We start from the raw sequence: 13,310 nt of genomic DNA on the forward strand, positions 1-13,310 counted from the left end.
TGTATCCAGCCTCAGACATACCATTTTTTTGACTCTGTCGCCCAGGATGCAGTGCAGTGGTGTGATCTCGGCTCACTGCAAGTTCTGCCTCCCGGGTTCACGACATTCTCCTTTGTCAGTCTTCTGAGTAGCTGGGACTACTCAGGCGCCCGCCACCACGCCTGTTTTTTAATTTTTATTTATTTTTTAGTAGAGACGGAGTTTCACGATGTTAGCCAGGATGGTCTTGGCCTCCCAAAGTGCTGGGATTACAGGCATGAGCCGCCGCGCCCGGCCTACTCTGTCTTTTCCATGTTCATGTCTTTTCCATGTTTCCCGGCCTATTCTGTCTTTACCATTGTCTTACAACTGCTTACAATGTTCACTACAGAACCATGCTCTACAGGTTTCCAGCCTAGGAGCAACAGGCTAAGCCACAAAGCTGAGATATGTAACAGGCTACACCATTTAGGTTTGTGTAAATACAATCTGATGTTCACACAATGGCAAAATCGCCTAAGGATGCATTTCTCAGAATATATCCCCCTAATGTGCATCACTGTATTAAGGATTAAGTAGAACATGCCTACTTTAAAAATTGGAGATCAAAGCAAATATTCATTTTATCTAAACTGTCCAGATTCTGAATTTTTCCCACATGTACATAAAAATTTACGTTTGCTATAGAAGTAGTTTCTAAAAGCAAAGGAACTCATGTTTTCTCAATTGTAAGCTGACATCTGAAGACTTACGAAGTCACACATTTTTAAAGTTTACATATACAACAAAATAGAGGCAACAAGTAAAACATTTAATGAATTATTATAACCCCGACACAACGTTTGCTACTGTATTTAAAAGCATTTATTTAAAATATGTCAACCTCCTTCCAAAAGACGGAAGACACATGAGCCCATTTCTTATATCATGAGGTATAAGGTAACAACAACGAAAATCCTAAATGCAAAAGGACCATCAGTTGCCTAAATATAAAATTGAACTTTGGCAAAGATATAAGTGTTATACAGAATAACAGCCAATAAAGAAATACATTAGTTTACACCATTTCCCCATATCATGGCCCTGTCCCCCTCCATTCTTCCCTTTGGAAGGGTGAGCTACAACCCTGTCCCAGATGATTCAGAATTTTAAATACGCGGTCTGCTGATTAACATCTATTTTTCCTCAAACCTAAGTACTACAGCTATACAAATTACACTTCTAAAATATTTGAAACAGATATTGAATTTATTGGTTGGCTATGAGTAGGAAAATACATCAGTAAAGAAAAAAGACCCTGTATATAAATATAATACTAGCTAGTTACAATTTGACCAAGAAGGTTCCACTGAAAAGAACAGTACAAGCCCTTGTCACCACCAGTCCATATGGTATATTCAGTTTCCCACCACCCTCATCAAAGAGCTGCCTGGGCGAATGGGACATTCTTTGAGCTTATAGTGCAGATAATGTGCTGGGTTTTGTTACATGAATGGTAAACAAGAGTTAGTCCAGTGCATTACACAAGATAATGTACTGTGAATAAAGACTAGATTATTTTAGACACTACTTCAATATACCAGTTACTAAAATTTATGTAACCAAAAAGAAGAGCAAAGTGAACATCTTAAAATACTGTTTATGAACGGTGAAGAACATCTGCTAAAGGAGTTCTTGGAATTATCTGCAACATTTGTACTGGATATTCTGATAGCTTTATTTAAAAAAAAATGCTGTAATTGTTTTGCCTAGCTTGGTTTCAGTCCTTAATATATGACCCCAAAACCTTAGAAGTCAGTATGGAAACTAGTTTCCATAAATTTAACTAGTACAAAGTGAAACTCTAAAACTTGAATGTTATTATTGAGAACCTGAATCTCAAAAGATCTTTGAAATTTTAATTTAAACATTTAGAAGTGCATTCCATCCAATTTAATAATGTCCCTAAGTTTGAAAGTGCTAATAACCCCAAGTAAGTTTTCCTGGTTGTCACTAAATCATATTAAAAACACACACACACACAAAAAAAACCCCGTATTTTTGGAGATGTTCTCTGCCTATCTTTGGGACTATTAAAGTTGCACTCAACAATTCATTTCTACAACTTTAGCTTAAATTATGCCATAAATTAATTTAAATTCTCAAAGTATAAATAATTACCATTAATATGATGAAGCTGTACTTCAAGAGATTTGCAACAAGGACTTGAGTGCCTTCAAACTTCTGATCTTTAAAACAGAAAACATGCCCTAAATTTTTTGTAAAACATTTCTAAAATGGATTTATCCAGCAAAAACACTGAAATTACATTATGGCAACACATTAAATATATTTGTTACAGAATTTTTGAAAAAAAATCTACACCATGAAAATATACTAGTTTTTATTGCATTTGAGGGAGTATAGATTATTGAAAATTATTTAGGACACAGAAAATACCTAAAACATGAAACCTTTCTTAACAAAAGCATCATTGTCTATTTTGGTGTGACTGTTTATTTCCTACAGACCCCAAATATTTCTTCCTCTTTTGAAGGTTACAGTTGTAAATCTACACTCTTGGTTCAATTTATCACTGTCCAAATAAGGTGGAGAAGCTGTTCAAACTGATCCACAGAATGCAGTATGCCTGGAAGAGGCAAAACAAGTATTTTCAAGACATAACAGGCCATTATATCTTAATATGCTGCCCCAAATTCAAATATATTGTAGACAATAACAAATACAGATGAATACATTTTGTGTAAAGCTCAAACCTTTAGCATCTAACAAGTGCACTCTAGCTCCAGCATCTATGAAAAGATGACATCCTCCATTAACAAACACAAAATGAGTAAGTGCTCCTTCTCTCCCGCTTCCATAATGCTCTCTGGACCTGTGATTACATAATGCAGATCGTAGGAAAAGCTGCTTCCTCAGCCTCATTAGTCCAACCAGCTCCAGCTCACCTTCACTGGAAATTGTCATGATGCATATTACCAACACAGTGTTCAGGAAAAATGAGTAAACATACCTTTTATTCACACTCTACAAAAAAACCAATAACAAAACCCCATACAAAGTTATGCACTGGTTCTACATCAATACGAGCTTTCCAATGTTCTGATTATAAACTGGATGTGTTTGGTGTCAGCACAACTTAAACAAAAAGCAAAAAACAAAACCAAAACATCACAATGAAATCCTAGAAAAAACAAAAAACAAAAAACCCTCAAAGGAAAGAAACAGGTCCAAGACAAAGATTCAACATCAAAACCTTTTGGAGAATTTTTTAAAAGGAAAAAAAAAAAAAATCATTTCCCAAACGACTCATTCTCTATATAAAAATTGTTAGTAACAGTCAATATTTTTTTTTTCCTAATGCTCACATGGCGTCCTTTTGCTCCCCTGCTTGCAGTTGAAACAAAAGCAGTTTGACCAAACTCCCTCTGAATTCATTTGACTTTTGAGAGAAGAATTAATAAATGAGAACAGACCATTACACGTTCACTTTGCAAAGTTAAAGCTGGTTTTCGTCTCTATTCTACTAATGGCACTACGCACAAAATAGAGGGTGTGATGTAACTTTTATCTTGGTTGACACACTAAAATGACTTAGTCATTTAAAAAATGATCTGAAGAATTGTCTTAGGGACCTGTTTTGAAAATACATCTAATTCATACTGCTTCATAAATGGAAAATTACTTCTTCTTAAAAAATGATTAAAAAAAATAACAAAAAGACTAAGGAATACACGGACAACAAAAAGAATTCACATGATAGTAGTATTCCGGGTGACAAGCAGCACACTGCAACGACACCAAGAAGCAGTGCTTGGATCTGGTGAGCAAAGATCCAGGGACTCACCCTATAACATGTTCCAAAATGTGATATTCAATGCTTCACAATGGGAAAAAGCCACAGCTCATACAAAAGCATTTTCATAAAATTCTCACAAATGTTAAACAGTATTTTAAAAATATAAAAGAGGATGCACAGATTTTCTCTGCATGCACAGGCAGTGCTTGGTGAGAACAAATTTAGGCAGGCACAGTGGAGATTGGACAGGAACTGTCTCAAAAAAGAGTTAAGAAGCTGTACCTAAGCAGCTGTAGTTTTTTAACTTAAAAAAGTTAGATTTAAAAATATCAGAATGTACATATATCAACCATTACATTCAGTCCATAAATGTCTACAGATCATCACTGTTTGGCTTATCTGTCCTGGTAGATAGTTTTCATAAAAATTCATGAATAAGTTGCCTCTGGTCTGAAAACATCCTCAGGTTTAAGCAGATTTGTATGTAAAGAACCATGTTCTCAATTTAAAAATAAAGTAGTATAAAAGGGCTAACAAAACCCTAAGAGTGCAAACCACAAGCAGAGAAAGTCTGTTGCAGCTTCTTTTACAAGCTGGCCTTTAATAACACATGAAACGGGTTCTTTTTCTTTAAAAAAAATTTAGCCTTAGTTTACAATACAATCATTTCCAAATGATTTTTTTTAGTACAAAATTTCATAAATCAGATCTTCTGTGGATCATATACAATCATAAAGGCTAAATTCAGATTCTGTATTTTACAAACAAGTCTGAAAAAGGAGGGAGTAAAGTATGGAAGAATGGTCTCTGGATGTTACTACTGGCCTCAAAAAAGTAGTGCTACAGATTTCTGTGCAAAGAGAATATGCTGTTCAAACATTTTCCTATTTCAAGGCATGAAAATATTATATTGGATAGAAGAAATAGGAAAATTTCTTATAACAAATTAAAGATAGGTGCAAACACACCAATCCCTGTCTAGCAGTATAAAGCATATTGGGCTCAGAATTTGTCTGTTGCTAGCACCTAGCTTTCATACTATATCCTTATTAAATAATCAGATTGAAAATCCAAATCATTCTTAAGCAAACAAAAATCCTCAGTGGCCATACCTCACTCCCCTATGTTCAGATTTTCACAAGTTTACAAGTGAATCAAGGCTGTCCTCTGAAGGTGCTTGACTACCTCCTGCCAGGAAGGTGGATGCCGTTGACTTGGGGCAGGAAAGGCAGTAAGAGCTCCAGTTGTGCAAAAAGTGAGAAGTGGTCAGAGGGAATGAGGGGGTGCGGGCAGCCACTGATGTTATTCTCAACCAGCCAGTGGTGGTCCAGAGGGCCCAGGATGCCTAAGGTATTCAGCTGAGGTTTAGAATAGAAAATGTAGTCGATTATACCCTGAAAAACAACAGAAAAAAAAGATAAGCACCACATAAGACAACACTAAAATCCTGAGTGCTTTCAAGACATGTCTTTCCTGTCATGTTTGGTGAACAGAACAAAACAAGTGAAACGTACTAGCTTGTAGGATGAGGTCTGTACTACATACACCAAATGGTCCCCTTGCAAAATGTCAAATCTAGCAGAACGAAGCATTCTTCTTATCTGGATCTTTAATAAGACCTAAAAGACCCTTCAGGACGCAGCCTCTGCTTCTCTTTCCTAGACTAATTTGTGCCACTTTCCCTGCTGCCACACTAGCCTTTGGAGTAAGAAAGGGGTGAGGATGGGAGGGGAACCTGTAGGTACCAAGTTCTTTCCTGCCCCAGGACAGACACACACACTCTCTCTCTCTCTCTCCCCCGCCGCCATTCTGCCTGGAACACTTTCTTCTACTTGTTATGAGGTCAATTCCTTCTTAATCTTTCAATGTCAGGTTCAACTGCTTTCCAAAGACCTTCCTGAATCCTGCTCCTACCTACTTAGCTACCCTACCTCCCACCACTGATTAACTTCCTTTGCTAATGGCCATCTCAAGACGTTATTTATCTATTCATTTGTGTGGTTGAGACTCATCTCTCCTCACACCTCAGCTCCACAAGGGCAGGACTGTCTCTACCTGACCCCCTTTTCTCTCAGCAGCACCCCGCCATGGCATCTAATAAACTGTTCCCATCTGATGGTTCTGCTCCTCTCCTCGACATGCTCTTGGCCAAATGTACTGAAGGACAGTCAAGTATCTTCTTCCTGCCTCTGTATCAGCAACAGAAAGAAAACCCTAAGCTTTCCCACCCTTTGGTTACTACCCATGCCTTCTCTTCAATGTCTCCTGAAGAATCTGAAAGGAAGGGGCACTTGAGGATCAACAGGGGTTTACTTTCTATGCTCTAAGGTGCAAGAGCTCCTAAGATACTGTCTAAACTCTTATTTACACTCTGACAATCTCATCTAAATGATTACTTTTCCAACAGCTTAGAAACAGAAAGCTGGGAGTTGAGAACGCAGAAATGCAACAAGTAGTTTAAAAGGCAGCTGAGTCAGATGCGGTAGCTCCCGTCTATATAATCCCAGCACTTTGGGAGGCTAAGGCAAGAGGATTGTTTGAGGCCAGGGGTTCAAGATCAGGCTGGGCAATATAGCAAGACTCTGTCTTTACAAAAAATTACCCAAAAAAAATGATTTGGGTATGGTGGCGCAAACCTGTAGTCCTAGTTAGTGGGGAAGCTGAGGCAGGAGGGTTGCCTGAGTCCAGGAGTTAGAGGCTGGTGTGTTATCATCACATTACTGTACTTCAGCCTAGGCAACAGAGTGAGACATCTCTTTTTAGAAAAAGGACAGCTGAACACAAGAAAGTGACAGCCCTAAACAATCGCTAACGTTAAAAATGATGATAGTCTGACCAGGGGCGCCTGTAATCCCAGCACTTCGGGAGGCTAAGATGGGTGGATCACATGAGGCCAGGAGTTTGAGACCAGCCTGGCCAACATGGTGAAACTCCGTCTCTACTAAAAATACAAAAATTAGCCAGGTATGGTGGCAGGCGCCTGTAATCTCAGCTACTCGGGAGGCTGAGGTATAATAATCACTTGAACCTGGGTGGAGGTTGCACTGAGCTGAGATTGTGCCACTGCACTCCAGCCTGGGCAACAGAGTAAGATTCTCTGGGGGGTAAAAAAAAGATGTGTCTTAGAAACACTTAAAAATGGCTAATATAAACCACATTTTGGTACGCAAAAGAGTTTAGTTTCAATTAAAATGTTAAGAGACGGAACATCTTACCCCAAATGTCACCCAAATTAGTTACTATGATGCTGTATATCTAGCTATTAGTAAGCAGAATATAAGAAACATAATTGTGGCCAGGCGTGTGGCTCACGCCTGTAATCCCAGCACTTTGGGAGGCCAAGACGGGCGGATCACGAGATCAGGAGATCGAGACCATCCTGGCTAACATGGTGAAACCCCGTCTCTACTGAAAATACAAAAAACTAGCCGGGCGAGGTGGCAGGCGCCTGTAGCCCCAGCTACTCGGGAAGCTGAGGCAGAATAGCGTGAACCCGGGAGGCGGAGCTTGCAGTGAGCTGAGATCCCGCCACTGCACTCCAGCCTGGGCGACAGAGTGAGACTCCATCTCAAAAAAAAAAAAAAAAAAAAACAAAAAAACAAAACATAATTGTCCCTAAAAGGTGAAAAAGTCAACTTAGGAATTTTACAGATTATTTCATCTGACTTCTTATCCTGAAAAATATTAGAATAAGTATCTACAAAGGACTTCTAAACAAGGCAATAGAAGAATATTACTGGCTGAGCACAGTGGTTCAAGCCTGTAATCCCAGCATGCTGGGAGGCTGACGTGCAAGAATCATTTCAGGCCAGGAGTTCAAGACCAGCCTGGGCATAGTGAGACCCCCATCTCTACAAAAAATACAAGAATTAGCCAGGCATGGTAGTAGGCACCTGTAGTGCCAGCTACTAGTGATGCCGAGGTGAGAGGATCATTTGAGCCCACATGGTTGAAGCTGCAGTGAGCCATCATTGTGTCACTGTACCCCAGCCTGGGTAACAGAGTGAGACCTTGTCTCAAACAAAAAACAAAGAATATTGCTGTCAATCAATTCAAGATTGCTTCATTCCAGTCTGAACACATATCCACATTTTTAAAGACATAATGATGCATCAGAAGACTTGCTAGTAAAATAGAGGTTTGAAAAACTTATCAGTCTCAAGACACACCTTGAAATCAAATGTGTAATTTGTGTAAGGCATCAGGCCACTCTCATAGGCACTCTTTAACTTGAAACCATGAGTGATCCTTCCATTGGTGGTTCCATTCTTCCCGTGGCAGCTGAAGTTGGTAAGACTTTCATTATACCTCAACTCCTTAAAGTCTTTGTGATTTGTTTCTACTCCACCCGTGCTCAAATATTCTACAACACCTACAATGAAGACAAATTTTTTTATTGTCAAATACAATATAAACAAAAAGTAATTTTAAAAGATCACGCAATAGTAAAAAGTTTTTAACTATACACAATCTCACGTTCCAAAATGTTTCCTTTTACATTTGCCAGGACTTGTCCAAATCTATTTTTACACAGCTGTAATCACAGAATACTGAATAGTTTATACTTTGCTTTATGAACATGTGTCTTCCCAATTATCATTCTTTAATGCACAATGCAACTGGGCTGGTGGATAATATTTATGGTTACTTATTTTGTAAAATGCAGGTAGTTTCCACTTTTTACAAAGAATTAAAGATAACACCACAATCAACATCTTAGTATGGAGACTTCCTGCTTATGCTCAATTATTTACTTGGTATAAAATCCCAGGATTAGGACTGAATGTGCCATTTTATGATACTGCCAGCTATGGAACAGAATACCACCAGCTAGTTACAGAGCAAGCGTCCACATCCCTAGTCAAGTACTTTCCCAACTGACTAAGCACAGATGGGCTCTGAAAATAAACTTCCATTTGCATTTTATTCACAAATTAGCAAGGCTGGACATTTTCTGACCTGCCCGCTATTATAATATTGTATTTCTCAATGCTGAAATGGGTCTTGGATATTAAAGTGTGACTAGATTTTCTCTTTACCCCTCAGATACTTTGTAACTACACAGAAAGTAGAAAGCATGTAGAGAAATTGTCAGAGACTACTACTCAACTGCTTCAGCAGCAGTAATCCCCAGACAACCTGATGAGATGAAATAATTACAGATTTTAGATAGCTTTGATTTTCCCTGAAATCGAACTTTTTTTTTTTTTTGAAACGGAGTCTCGCTCTCTCTCTCAGGCTGGAGTGCAGTGGCGTGATCTCGGCTCACTGTAAGCTCCGCCTCCCGGGTTCATGCCATTTTCCTGCCTCAGCCTCCCGAGTAGCTGGGACTACAGGCGCCCGCCACCACGCCCAGCTAAATTTTGGTATTTTTAGTAGAGACAGGGTTTCACCGTGTTAGCCAGGATGGTCTTGATCTTCTGATCTCGTGATCCACCTGTCTCGGCCTCCCAAAGTGCTGGGATTACAGGCGTGAGCCACTGCGCCCGGCCTGAAATCGAATTTTAACTCAGTTTCTTTCTTTCTTTTCTTCTTTTTCTTTTTGGAGATAGTCTCACTGTCACCCAGGCTGGAGTGCAGTGGGACAATCTTGGCTCACTGCAACTTCTGCCTCCGGGGTTCCAGTCATTCTTGTGCCTCAACCTTCAGGTAGCTGGGATTACAGGCCTGTACCACCACGCCTGGCTAATTTTTGTATTTTCAGTAGAGACGGGGTTTCACCATGTTGGCCAGGCTGGTCTCGAACTGCTGGCCTCAAGTGATCCGCCCGCCTCGGCTCCCCAACGTGCTGGGGTTTTCTTTCTTCCTAACGGCTCTATCTATTGTGATGTCAATAATGTGCTTCCCAATGCACATGTGTGTGTGTTCATGCATACATTCAAGTCCAAGGAGAAGTATTCCTGTGTGTATAAATGAGTAGAAACACGAAAAGGAAGAAACAGTTTGTTATTACAAGGGCTATGTTTATTGCATACTATCTATGGAAAGAGCATTCCAGATCAGGCTTTCTGTATTCTACATTTTAATAATCAAGATCTTTGTTAAAATCGCTTGACTGATATGTGTGTAAACAAAGGAGCTCAATTTCTACTTGAGGTGTATTTTTCTAATCAAGTTACAAATACGTGCAAAATTGAGATTCCATAATTTTAACTCAAATTTAAACTATGATTATATTACCAGATGCTGGAATCCTAAAGGGGTTGTCTCAATAATCATAATTATCTCTGACTTGGGGGTAATAAAACGGAACTACATACGTTCTTTAAAGAGTTATTTCACGTTATTGGTTATGTGTTTATTCAAGATGATTAACATCCTTCTCCTCAAGTTTCCATAATATCGTTTCATCTTCAAAATGGCCCCTCCACCCCAACGTGACGTTTAAAACCTGCTCACAGCTGCCATTACAAACTGAATTTTTATTTGGACTTAATTTGGAATGATCAGAAACAAAACATTACTAAATCATTTTACGTCAAAAAATATTCTACATAAAATCACATTATTTTCTTACCAGAGTCTGGCAAGGAATTAAGATCTGCACATAACACAAGTGGAATAGTTCCAAATTCTCCCAAAACACTGGATTTGAGGTTGCGAGAGGCTTTATCAATAATGTTCTTCACTTCTGAGAGGAACATCATAGTCTGCACTAACTTCACATCGGAGTACTCAGGGTCCCAATGCATGTGCGCATTGGCCACGAGAATGAGCTGTTTTTCTGTTTCAAGATGTGGCTTTCCAGCTACATTAGATAAAAACGAAACAAAGAAAGAGACAAAACCCGCCCATCAGCCCATATATTCTTACAGCGTCTGAAAGCAAATAATCTCTGAGTCCCAGAATAGAAAAGACACCTAAAATTTCCACCGGATGCCTGAATGTGCCCTACGACAAATCCGAGAAATACACATCTAAACCTGGGTTGGTGCTTCCAGCACAGGGCATTCACTACTTGTGCAAAAACAGCCCTATTTGGGACAGCTTGATTTTTAAAATTCTGTCTCCTTGAAACTTTTGGTCTTAGTTTGGATGTCCTAAATCAAGCCTCACAAAATTACATCTAAACCCACTTTCTTAGATGTAAGTCCTATTTCCATTTTTTCTATACTTCACATTAACTATCTCTAGTTCCAACTGTTCCTCAAGGGACACAAATTTCAGCTCCCAGCATAACGGTCACTTGAAATATACTTTCAATTTGAAGTGGTCCATTTATCCCAAACTCAAGACCTTTAAAATAATTATTTTATTTTATATTTTTCTTTATTTTTTTGAGAAGCAGTCTCACTCTGTCACCCAGGCTGGATGCAGTGGGGCAATCTCAGCTCACTGCAACCTCTGCCTCCCAGGTTCAAGCAATTCTCTCCCTCAGCCTCCCAAGTAGCTGGGATTACAGGCGCCCACCACCACAGTCAGCTAATAAAATGATTACTTTAAATAGATCAGGAAAAGAAGTCAGCTTACAGGATATCCTTGCTTCCAAAACATTATAAACGTGTATGGAGTTCTTACCCCTGAGCAGTTATTTTAATTAATATTTACTTCAACATTTCTTTTTTATATGAAAAATTCTTTTTTTTTTTTTTTTTTTTTTGAGGCGGAGTCTCGCTCTGTCGCCCGGACTGGAGTGCAGTGGCCGGATCTCAGCTCACTGCAAGCTCCGCCTCCCGGGTTTACGCCATTCTCCTGCCTCAGCCTCCCGAGTAGCTGGGACTACAGGCGCCCGCCACCTCGCCCGGCTAGTTTTTGTATTTTTAGTAGAGACGGGGTTTCACTGTGTTAGCCAGGATGGTCTCGATCTCCTGACCTCGTGATCCGCCCGTCTCGGCCTCCCAAAGTGCTGGGATTACAGGCTTGAGCCACCGCGCCCGGCCTATATGAAAAATTCTTAAGCGCAAAAAAAAAAAAATGTTTCTTAATGCTTTTCAAGGCTTCTAATACTTTAACAGGCAATGCTTTCTCATGTTGTTTTGTGGTAGAGAAAAAGAGATACATTTCAGGAAAGACAACTTCTCACTGAGTTTCTTCAGGTGTTAGACAAGACCGTGAATACACAATGAAATTTCTGTTTTCTATTCTTTTGAAGATTTCTAGTCAGAGCTAGTCAATTTTACAGGAAGTGAAGGGCACTCACACGGCATTTCAATCGATTCCTTCCGAAGTTCTAGCAGTACTGCAACCCCAATGTTATCTTTTGTCATGACTCTGTTCAGCATAGCTTCAGACCCCTCAGAATTTGCCATGGCTAGCTGATTAAATTCAACAGTGTGTTTCTGAACCAAAGTAAATCTAAAACAAAAACAACACACAACACACACAGAGTTGGGAATACCAAGAGGTTAGCTTTGTGGGAAATGTAGTTTTCCCAAACTTCCTTCACAGATACGATGGCACTTAAATCACATTATGGAAAATCCTCCACGGTTAGCACCAAGGTTCGCACATCCATTTAAAGTTGCTCTCAGTCTGTTATTGATACAAATAACAACTTGAAATACTTTTACAACTGAAGAAAATGTAGTAATCTTCTGTTTAGGTTTTATGTCGGAATATTCTACCTTGTAATTTTTAAACAATTCTTTTCTCAAGTATGGGTTTAAGAATACCTGTACCGTCCTAGAGGGAATTTTAAATACATGGTATTTCAATTAACAATTGGAGTTAAACCCTAGTAAACACCTGAAGAAACAGCAGTACTTTAAGCATGTCTCCAAAACAAGGTTATTTCTGATGATTAAAAACAAACAATCCCCTAGGTCAAACAGTATCATTTTCTTGAGTAATAATATAGTGCCTCATTCTCTCATTTGCCAATTCATTTCCACACCCTTGGCCCCCACCCTGCAAATACTGAGAAAATGTTCTTTTTCAAAAATAAGATGACTTACTTTTCTGTCTTGAAGAATATTGCACAGCCATCAACATGTTTCCTTTCTTGTTCTGACATTGTCCTAGCTCTAGACTTAGGACTGAAGAATCCATTATAGCCACGTTCTTTCAGTTCTACCAGAAAAAAACTGTAATACTGTTCCGTTTCAACCTCCTGAAAAATTGTAAACAGCACAGTCATTTCATAAGAAAAAAATTAGTCTGCATATTAATTTTCATGTATAGTTTGAGAGCTTGAAATAATTTCCAAGGACTCGTCTGCAGATTAAAGAATGTAACATCTTTTCACACCAGGCTTGGTGGCTCATGTCTGTAATCCCAGCACTTTAGGAGACTGAGGCGGGCGGATCACTTGAGGCCAGGAGTTCCAGAACAAGCCTGGCCAACATGGCGAAACCCCATCTCTGCTAAAAGTACAAAAATTGGCCAGGCGTGGTGGTGCATGCCTGTAATCCCAGCTACTAGGGAGGCTGAGAATTACTTGAACCCAGGAGGCGGAGGTTGCAGTGAGCTGAGATCATGCCACTCCACTCCAGCCTGGGGGACAGAGCAAGAACCTGTCTCCCCACCCAAAAAACAAAAAAAAAGAAAAAAAAAAGGTAACATCTTTTCAATGCTCTTTATCTGAAACCAACTG

General features: G+C 39.3%; 1 protein-coding gene across 9 annotated transcripts in view; it reads right to left on the reverse strand.

Annotated features, from left to right (window-relative positions):
• Positions 1 to 820: 820 nt before the first annotated feature.
• Positions 821 to 13,310, reverse strand: part of CNOT6 (CCR4-NOT transcription complex subunit 6) — an 87,612-nt gene continuing 75,122 nt past the window's right edge. For 5 of the 9 annotated variants that reach the window (XM_033178884.1, XM_033178879.1, XM_033178882.1 and 2 more), the window contains 5 exons: positions 12,673 to 12,827; positions 11,919 to 12,073; positions 10,296 to 10,526; positions 7,948 to 8,150; positions 4,657 to 5,172 (listed from right to left, as the gene is read on the reverse strand). In XM_033178884.1, the coding sequence (XP_033034775.1) occupies positions 4,960 to 5,172; positions 7,948 to 8,150; positions 10,296 to 10,526; positions 11,919 to 12,073; positions 12,673 to 12,827 (957 nt within the window). In that variant the 3' untranslated portion in view covers positions 4,657 to 4,959. Of the gene's footprint in view, positions 5,173 to 7,947; positions 8,151 to 10,295; positions 10,527 to 11,918; positions 12,074 to 12,672; positions 12,828 to 13,310 lie in introns of all 9 variants that reach the window. The other 4 variants (XM_033178883.1, XM_033178881.1, XM_033178880.1 and 1 more) reach the window with 3 other exon arrangements.

Source organism: Trachypithecus francoisi, unplaced genomic scaffold (genome assembly GCF_009764315.1).
Source record: "Trachypithecus francoisi isolate TF-2019V2 unplaced genomic scaffold, Tfra_2.0 Lachesis_group2, whole genome shotgun sequence".
In the NCBI taxonomy this organism is placed as follows: Eukaryota; Metazoa; Chordata; class Mammalia; order Primates; family Cercopithecidae; genus Trachypithecus; species Trachypithecus francoisi.